The following is a 10,842-nucleotide window of genomic DNA, read 5'->3' on the forward strand; positions in this document are numbered from 1 at the left end:
AGAAATACCGTAATTTATTGAAAGCTTTGGAAATGCCCCATATTGGAAACAAAGCTTGCACGCTGCATAATATCGCTAATTATAATTCCCCATCCACTTAATGTTTCTACAGTACTTGAAAAAATTTATCAATAAATAAATCACCCCGGATCAGCTTTCTAGATTTTAGTAGAAGTCCAGTTTCGTATTAATATGCAAATTGAAAAAAATTAAACTAATACAATTTTTGTGGTTCTTGAGCCTAGAATGAAAACTAACTAAAATAATAGCTAAATAACTAACCGATTCTCTAATTAGCCTAATTGATAAGGTACGGTAATAGTCTTCATTCTACACGTTCTCAATACGGTACCTGAGTACCAAATTTATTTTTCTGACTTAGATTGTGAACTGGAGATAGGCCTATGTGTATCAGAGATAAATGTACCTGCTAGTACCTACAAAATATAATGGTAGTACAAATGTACCTAGAATACTTATAATGTATTCTAGGTACCGTACGTCGGCTATTACTATTAAACACGGTATCTTTGCACGGTCTGTATTCAACTACGAATGAGTAGAATTTTGCTATGACCAAAGAAAATTGAAATATCCCATTCTTACCCTCTAATGATTGAATTGAGTACCTATGTTTTAGGAGAGTAGCTAGAATAAGATAAATATGTTTTATTAAAAGATAAAGATAAGCGAACCTTGGCTATAATGCAGTCACTAGTATTCGTTTTGTTGAAATGTGATGCAGCAGCTATGGGCGCTTAAATGTGCGGGTACTGACGAGAATCTAGTCAACAATATTTTGCTTCCTTTGTAATCTCGGATGACTTTGTAATCTCATCGGTGCACTTTGAGAAAAAATTGAACGCAAGGTGCATGCGGGCGCACTGGCAGTCCAAATGTTAACCAGTTGGGTTGGCTCACCTTGTTCTCTGCAGGTGATTAAATAAATATAGGCTAGAAACGGAGAAAAACGAAGCGCTGTTTACTGTTCAGCAAATCTAGCTTGTTTCCTCATGACCAGCGATCGAAGGTTTTGTTTTTATTGTTTTGTCAAACTCCTTGACATCGCCAGCCAGCATCACTGTCAAGTCTTTCGGAATATGGGAGAATTTATTATAGCTTCCCAATTAAAGTCTGTTCGCATCATTGGAAATTGTAGTAGGTACGTTGTAGACAATTCAGGAAATTGATGGTCTGAAAGTAGGTACAATGTTGGATTAGATAATGCAAGTATATTTGAGGAGCTTCAGTTTCATAAATAATTATTGGATCTTCGCAATTTTCGATATTATTCTGCAGCTCACATTAAATGTTTGATGTTTAATTATATTAAACATGTCAATGTTCATATTAAACATTATATTATTTTTATTATATAAAAATGAATGTCTATATGTGTGTTTGTTCCCTATAGACTTGAAAACTACTTGACAGAACTGTATGAAACTTTGGGAATATGTTGTGTGAATATTGGGGATGGTTTCTGACCAGAATATAATCCAATTTATAATCGGGAATCGAAGGTCAAGTTGTTCTTCTAAGAAAAGAAGTTGTTCTTATAGGGAACTGAAAATTTCATGATCTAATAATTAAATGCTGTAAATCATCCCGAATACTTCTGATACTGCAAATATTGACAAGTTGAATAATAATAATAATTTATCAAATTATTATTAGTGGTCTGTGTAGCCTACATGGTAACACACATTAGGACAGCATATTTCAAATTTATAAATTTATTTAGCGTATACCTACCTGATACTTTATTATTAAACCAAATATTTAAGAACTCCTTATCAGAATATCAGAGTTGCCCATGTTAGGGGTGTTTGAAACCTCCAAGGAAAAGTTGAAATTGTTTAACATGACGTCTGACGACGTCTGGGTACGAATTTGGGGTCACCCCTGCGAATAAATACCAGCAAAACTAATGAAACACTGGAATGTTTTCTAGAAATGTCATGAATTTATTGAAAAATTACATGCATGTTTCAATACCTATGTTGTCATCTTCAGTCTTGACACCATGCGGTAGGTGTTGAAACATAATGTAGACTATGTATTTTTTTCAATAAATTTGTGATATTCCTAGACAACATTCCAGTGTTTCATTATGGATAAATATCTACATCTCATCAACAACAGGGCTATTATCTACTACTACTACTGTACTTGAATCCACTAAAAGTTCAAAAAATATTTACTTACTGATCCAGACTGTTTCTCCATCATTAGACTATGTATTTTTTTCAATAAATTTGTGATATTTCTAGACAACATTCCAGTGTTTCATTATGGATAAATATCTACATCTCATCAACAACAGAGCTATTACCTACTACTACTACTTGAATCCACTAAAAGTTCAAAAAATATTCACTTACTGATCCATACTGTTTCTCCATCATGATCTATTTAAACTTGTAGACTTAGGTACCTACTTTCGTGAGTAATGCAAAGCAAGCAGTGACATTATCGAACTTAATACCGTCTCCTGGATGTACCTACAGCCTAAATGGTGTAATTCACTATCTCTACTAGTATGTTGTAAGAGATTACATTCATTATTATGAAGTAGGTAGTTGATGAATGTGATATGGTTTGTTGCAGAGTGACAGTGCCTGGACGCCAAGGCAGTCTGTCGGTGACAGTGCTGCAACTGCCGCCCCACCTGACGCCGTGGGAGCGCTTTGGACTGGAGCTGATCCTCACCTTCGTGGTCGTCTTCACCTACTTCGTCGCCATGGACTCGCAGCGCCGCTGGACGGGCACGGCAGGCCTCACTGTGGGCGCCGCTTACCTCGCTGCTTCTCTTGTCTCGGTAATCATCATTTCAAACAATTTCACTATACTCTAACACCATTCGAACCAGTTGTGATTTTATAAATTAAGTACAATAGAAATAAATTTTATTTCCATAAAACAAATAAACAATCTTATCAATAAAATGTACATGCTATTCAAAAATAGAATATATTAAATTTACTACAAATATAAATAAATTGCATTTTTTCGGAAATCAACCTACTCGACTAAATTGGAAACCCCATGTTCTAGAGCAGGTGTAGTAGTAATACAATTAAATTTAGAGTGGGGGTGCAAATACATTGGGTAAGTGAGCTCACATATTGTTCGAAATTATGTTTTCTATATTATGTCTTTCAGTCGTTCTGATCCAGTTTTTAACGGCGCATTTAAATTTTCTTGAGTTTTCTATTATCTTGATGTGTACAGGAAGTTAAATTGTGCAGTTTTGGTGCTAGGTGGTTGAAGTATTGAAGTATAGTGGTATTCGTTTAAGTACATTGAGATAATGTAGGTCTATCTATAGTAAGATTTTGATTCTATATAATACTTAAATTATAAATTCACTGCTAGCCCGAATGATGTTATCGAAGTCACTAGATCACCAACTAGCATAAGTTATTCGATCGAATGAATTTTGAAATGTAAATATTGGAGCCTAGATGCAGACACAAGCAATGTATTTCTTGTTTTGGAACTGATTCGATTTGAATCGAATGAATTTTGAAATTATAGGTACATTAAAACCTATAAATAATGACAAATGACAAGTTGTTTTTCTTGTTTTTAGAAATCTTTAAAATCAGTATTAAAACCTAATACTGATACCTAGAATGTCCTTTTGAATAATTATGGATAATAAGGACTACTTCTAGTGATGAAAATGAAATGGAAATAGTACATTTTTTGCAAACACATTTTTGAAAAACAAACGTTTTAAATTATAAAACCATTGAAAACTAATAATTTTTAATGAACGGTATTGTTAGGAAATGTATTGTTTATTATAAAGAAATAGGTGCTTCCTAAAAAGGGCACTACTGTTTCAATTTTATTTATATTTAAATATCCTTGTATCACCAAGAAGAAATATTCACTTGTAAAGGCCTACATTTTGTATTTATTGATAAAATTATATTTTTCAATTATCCTGCTATTATTGATACTTAATAGATAGTAGAATGATCATCATCACGTATCACATACTCGGGTTTCTAATATCCGTCTATTTAGTCTAGGTTCATATTATGACCTCAATGAGTTGCAGCAGCAAAATGAGCAAGAGAATGTTTCACCTGAAGTAGGCTACGTAGCCTGATTTAGTTTAAGTGATGGTTTCACTCGACTGCCAATATTTTAATATTGAGCAGACTTTTACAATTTGAAATGATAAGAGTAATAGATAAATCAATATAGCATGTCGAAACGTTAGCCTATAAATGCTCAATCCAATTAATGGAACCAGTATTTATCTGAAATGCTTCTTATCAAATCCATCTTATCCTTACAGATGCCTTTCCTGAATCCAGCTAGAGCTTTGGGTCCAGCATTTGTCATGAATAAATGGGATAATCATTGGGTAAGTATCTTTTTACCATGCTTTCAGAAATGATAACTGAAAAAATATATTGAAATAGTTGTGAATAATGTAGGTAGGTACGATAAACTCCAATTTTACCTGAATCAAGGTTCATATTGTTTGAAAAGTTCTCCTTTTATTATCTGACTGGATTGAATTCTTTTGTTCTGTGTTTCAATAAGTGAATCAGTATTCTCATTATTTATTCTCCAACTTATATATATCTGAGATCATCATAGTTTCTATATGAGCAATAATACTTAGATAGGCTATATTTTTTTAAATTCAAATTAAAAGAGAAAGTAAATTTTAGGTTTTCGAGCTTCCCTTCTATTTCTTGTGGACAATAATTTTTCAAGTTGTAGGCTAGTATCCTACTTGATGTTTATGAAGAATTCATAAGTTGTTAGAAAGTATGAAAATCGAACACCCCAGTAATCTCAGTTGTTTATTGGGTGGTAACTAGAATATCAACTGAACAATTCAAGTATTAATTGACACTCTATCACTTACTAATAGAGAACGTATTACAGGCCTTAAAATTAAACTTGGAAGCTTTAATGAAAAATGATCTAAATGTATGGGTAGAGTTAGAGTAGTTCGGATATCAGGATAATATTATGATATTCCAAGTAAGTTACCTTGCCTGGAAAGTTTAGATTCCGATATTACTGATAGTTTCAACTAAGCATTCTATCTATTAAATTGAAGTTCATGTTTAATGTTTTTGATGTTGAAAAATATAATAGAGTTCACCTATTTCAAAATTGACACACTGATGACTAACAAAGCCTATGTATATGCCATTTCCTGAATAATGACAAGATCTGCTATCCCATAAAAAGAAACATTCAAGTAGGCCTGCTTGTTTTTATTTTTGTCAGTCATTATGAATTTCTAAAATTTCATGCCATTCTCATTTCAGGTATTTTGGTTTGCACCTATACTGGGAGGAGTATTGGCTGGATTCATCTATGAATTCATTTTCAATCCACGCAGACATACCAGGAGGTCCAAGGAGTCGATTGATGGAGGTGAAACATTTATAAATTTATTATTTTTGATACGGCACTAAGCTGTAGGTAACATTATATAAAAAGGATCTATTTCTATATATTTGAAAAGGTAATCCCTGAACATAGGAAACATACAGACTCTTGAAAATTATCACAATAGCTTTTAATATTCGATTATTCTAATGTCTGAAAACATATTACAGTGCCTATATCGTGGGAGGAGGTATTTCTATTTTTATTATTTATATTATATTACTGAGTTATTGGTTGGAATTTGTGAAATATTATCGACCACATCTTCATGGATCAAAAAATTTATATATTTTATTTGAAATTTACAATTCATTTCATCAAAATACTTGAAATCACTATCACACATTGAAAAACATTAATAGTACAGATCTCAGTGTTGTCAAGAGTATTGAAAGATTGAACCAAAACAATAAAAACAATTACTATTCTTGCATCAATCTGAAACAAGTCTGATTTCATTAGAATCTTTTCCTTTTTGTTAAAAGTTTTGATGTTAAGATATAATATTGCTTATGTATTGGAAGCTATAAATTATTTGAACTTCTTTAAAAAGATCAAATGTATAAAAATATTAGTATGGTATTCTTATATTCCTATAATCTAGTTTACTCCTTTAAGTTACTGGAATTGAGTTCAAAAGTGAAGTATAAACATAATTATTTTGTATCCATATTAACTTATAAATACTCCTATTATTTTCAACTCAACGTTTCTTTGTATTGAGTAACTCAAATGAAATATTTAAATTTTTCTGTTTTAGATTCATCAAGCATCCACTCTGATGAGGACACTTACGATGAGTTGGAGAAGCCAAGATCGACATACAATACTCTGAGAGCAGTTCCTCCAGGAAGTGATCTGTACAGAGCAGCTGGAGGATTGACACCCGCATCACCATCTGGTTAGTTTATCACCAAAAGCTAATTGACTTTTTCATTAAACACTCAACTATCAAGTACCCTAGCCATAGTTGTTGACTCAAAGGCTACTCTTCTCAATAAAAACTAACTGTATCACATCATTATCATTGATGTAATTTCAACTAGGAGTCTCATCCAATTTCATACAATGTTTCAGAAGGTATTTAACCTCGCATACACCACTTCGAATCACATGACGGCGACGGTTGAAATTCTTGCCGTCATGAAATTTTCAGTGATGTGCGCCAGGCTTTAATGGGAGAAATATTGGTCCAATATTTCTACAATATAATAGGAATTAAATCTTTACAGATTGCTATAGTAAAATAATGTAGAAGATAGATTCATAACCGGTGCATATCTTAGAGGTGACGAGCTCGCAACTCGTGTCTGATGAAACTCATAAATTTTGGTCTACATCAGGAACTGCTATTATCAGTGACTTGAAATACATTGAATTAACATAATTTTTGAAACTCGTTCTATCTTTCATTATTTTCATCATCACCTCATTAACAACGAATAAGCCATAGGTACCCACATTATAAGGTAATTAGATGTTTTAATCATTAGCAAAAGTTGAATATATTTCTGGTGGTAATTTAAACTTCTCAAATTTCATTAATAAATTCATTTCAACTTTGCATATTATTCTAGTTAGGATAAGTTGAAATTATATACAAGAGATTCATCTACAGTGGATTATAAAATCAAAGTTGGAGGTCACTATTCATAAATACACAAACTAGTGTTATACTGATAACCATGATCTATGAACATTACGATGAACTGAGATATTCTCTATTTACAATAGGAGAATCAATTTATATGTTTTTCAAATGAAAATGCTTATGAATTGAAACAAAGTAATAACTATCTAACGTTTTGTATTACTGGGGAGGTTAAAGTTTTTATTTCCCAACAAGTCGAATTATGCTACAGTACTTTTGTTCATTATTTTTCATATCCATGACTCATGACAATAAATTATAAATTTATTAAATTGGATAGACAATAAGTCTTCCCTTTATAGGCTATATCTCTTTGCTATTTCAACATAGAAAAATTGTAAAACGATTTATTTTACAGGTGGAGGTAACCCGTACTGCCCGAGTCTAGCCTCAGCCAGTCTGTATTCAGCTGCTCCACCGTGCAAGTTGGACCGAGTGGAGTCTCTGTACGGCGGCACCAAGTCGCTCTACGCCAAGTCGCCACCACTGACAAGAGCCAACCTGAATCGCTCTCAGTCAGTCTACACCAAGTCCTCGGGTTGTCCACCAATGGCCAACAGAGACGGTCCTCTCCCGCACCCAGGCCCACTTGTGCCCGCTCAATCCCTCTACCCCATGCGTCTCAACTCGGTGAACTCGTCTAGCAGTGCCAACACCAATGCGGCCAATCAGAACACCCAGAACCAGCAGCGGCTCGGAGGCGAGAGTGTCTACGGAGTGCGGCCTGTCAATAACGGAGGTGGCGGCATCTATGGCAAAATCCCTGGACGAACCGAGTCCATTTACGGAACTAGGCGACAGAACTCAGAGGACTCAGCCTACGGCAGCTCCCATCATTCCACTAATGGAAACCAGATGAATATGCAACAACAACAGCAGCAGCAGCAACAGACTCGCAGCAACTATGGACATGTTGGAGGCAAATCCTTCCCCAGTGGCTCGAACTATGGACACCTGCAAGGCAACCGCCAGCAACATCATTCGCCTCAACAACCTCCTCCACCTCCTCAACACCAGCAGCAGCAGCAGCAGCAACATCAGCCACAACAACAACAACAGCAACAGAGCCAACAACAACAGCAGCAGCAAAATGTTGGAATCCCTTCCCCGCCTCCACCCTACATCCACCACACACAGCGCAATTCGCCCAATCTGCCCTACTGACAGCAACCCTTGCCACTCATTCTACCAAAGTCAATAAGCATAAACAATGTACGATGCTTGAGAGTATGAATATAAACATTTCAATAGCTGGAGTCGGGTGTATATTGAACAAGTGATGCAAGTCTTTGTATACTTGCTCCTCAAATAATGCAAGAATTTATTGCGCTCAACTAATGAATGATCTTGTCATCCGGAGAACAGTATTTGAGATAATTGAGAATAATTCGTTATTCGGTAGACGACTTGATTTCTTACTAAATTTTTATTGTCAATGGAATTTAAAAATTCTTTTCAAGGGAAAACCAACAATCGACGGATATTATTTGTGGTTCAGTTTCTAAGGAGGAATATTCTTTGTTTTTACATTGATTGGTGTAAGATCAGATGAAAAATAAGTATTATTTGAGGAATTAAATTGTGACAGATGATGTAACAAAGATAGGAGTCCATCTCCTTGGACCCATATTAACAAATTAATGTATAATAATCAATATTTTGTAATTCATAATGCCATGATATAATAAACTGGAATAGATGATTATACTATCATTACAAAGATTATGGCTAACTTCAACAGTATCAGATGTGAATTTTTATGATAAATGAAAATTTCAATTATTTTACACTGCCACTTAGGTACTATTGCAATCGAAGATAGAACTTCAGAACTTTTTAAACAACAGCAGGATTAAGTTTCAAACCCACATTGTCGATCCTTCAACTAATACATCTAATTACCAAATTACCAACTATGTATTAGTAGTTGATGATTATTCTGCAGTCTTCAGTCATGATAATTAAACATTTTTTTAACCAATCAAGGTAGGTTTGTCCAAGTGTTCTTAAAAAAACTGGTATCGCAATAATCGAATTTAATCATATTATTGGATACATAAACATCTTCAAAAGTAAGATAATTTCATGATATCTTGGATTCTTGAAATGAATTCTTATATTTTGTACTGAACGAAACAATGTATCATTGCTTGTCAGAATAAAATTCGAAGATAGTTGCAGCATATACACTCTACCTATAAGATGGAATTTGTTCTTAGATGTTGTAAATATATTTTCTATAATTTTTATAGGGATCTTTTTTACCTAGTAGAAAGTGGTTACTATGCTCAAAACTCTATGACATCATTTTAATGTAAAACAAAAATTGTGACTCATTTACGGGTACATTACTTGTATTAGGTATTTAGCCGACGGTATTTACTTATGCAGTCCTTAAACACTTGTATGATGTTGCATTTATTGTGTTGATGACTTTTGTAATTCGAAAAGTGTACATAAAAACCGGAGTAGCTTCTAGATGGAAATTTTTAAAACCAATATAAAAGTAATCTGGGAATATCTTATTGAATGTATATACTAGGTGTTATAGACTTAGCATATAGGTTATTTCAATATAGACAATGAGCTATGAAATCATTAGTTGAAAAGGGCATTAGAGTGTTATGATGAAATTGCTACTTGCTAGGTATATGCTTCAGATTAAGTTGTTATAGTATAATATAATAGCCAATATTTGCCTTCCTGTTATTTGTATTTAAAGGCCTACTAATGTGTTCACAATGATGTTAGTAACTTATTGGAAGTTTAGAACATCATCTTCTTGTGAATCGTTCCTCACTATTATTTCATCTCTCAATTGCATAAGTTGGCTACACTATATTGTGGATGCTGGATAGTCTAGTTCAATTGAGGAAAACTATGTCGTTTGTCGAATAGCTCACTATAAATATTACAACAGTATAACAAAAAGACTCTGGAATAAATGTTAGTACTACCTCATTAGTTACAAGCATGATTTATCAATGTGAGAAAACGTCATTGTGAAGCAAGCAAGCATAAAATTATGGAAATAAGATTAACTATTATTATTCCTAGCAATAGAATTTAAAAGAAAGTGAGATTCCACTGTTACCTCATAGATTTTATCAATAGAAAAAAGTTCCATATTTAGTAATTGTGCCTCGTAAAGTGAATAGAAATACTGTATTTGTATCTATTATCAGAGATCCAAGTATTAAATAATGAATTTAGTACTAGGGACTAAATACTTCAACTTTGTCAGCCAATCAAATACTGATTATGTTGGTAAAATATTAATGGAGATTGGGGACAATATGTCCAGTTATCTCCCAATCCTGCATATGATTTTAAAAAATCACCTATGAATATAACAAGAAATGGGCATAATAAAAATATTATCTAGCTCAGCAAGAGATTTGGTTGAAATATTGATTTACTATTGTTTTGATACTAACCTGAAGAACAACATTGATACAGATGACAATAATTTAAAGATGTATAGATTTTTTCATCTACAAGCAAGTTATTATTTATTTTTTACTAGAGCTAGAGACGTTTGGCAACTTTTTTTGTAAATATTGTAGCCTGCTGTATTTAACTTTAGACATTAATTTTTTTTATAAGTTTCCTACCTTTATTTATGATAAAATTTTGACCTAAATTTTGTAAAATAAACGTTTTCTGTAAATTGAGACTTTATCAATTTGTTTCAATTCCTTTCGAAATAAATTATTAATTGGCAAATTATTAAAGTAAATAAAACACGAATAGTTTTA

At 33.0% G+C, this 10,842-nt stretch overlaps 1 protein-coding gene across 1 annotated transcript in view; it reads left to right on the top strand.

Annotated features, from left to right (window-relative positions):
* LOC111062398 (neurogenic protein big brain) overlaps window positions 1-10,572 on the top strand; it is a 64,993-nt gene extending 54,421 nt beyond the window's left edge. The window contains exons 3-7 of the mRNA XM_039438882.1: window positions 2,611-2,821; window positions 4,316-4,384; window positions 5,310-5,418; window positions 6,194-6,334; window positions 7,443-10,572. Coding sequence (XP_039294816.1) covers window positions 2,611-2,821; window positions 4,316-4,384; window positions 5,310-5,418; window positions 6,194-6,334; window positions 7,443-8,248 — 1,336 coding nt within the window. The 3' untranslated portion in view covers window positions 8,249-10,572. The remainder of the gene's footprint in view (window positions 1-2,610; window positions 2,822-4,315; window positions 4,385-5,309; window positions 5,419-6,193; window positions 6,335-7,442) is intronic.
* Window positions 10,573-10,842: the final 270 nt, after the last annotated feature.

This window comes from Nilaparvata lugens, chromosome 1 (assembly GCF_014356525.2).
Source record: "Nilaparvata lugens isolate BPH chromosome 1, ASM1435652v1, whole genome shotgun sequence".
Classification (NCBI taxonomy): Eukaryota; Metazoa; Arthropoda; class Insecta; order Hemiptera; family Delphacidae; genus Nilaparvata; species Nilaparvata lugens.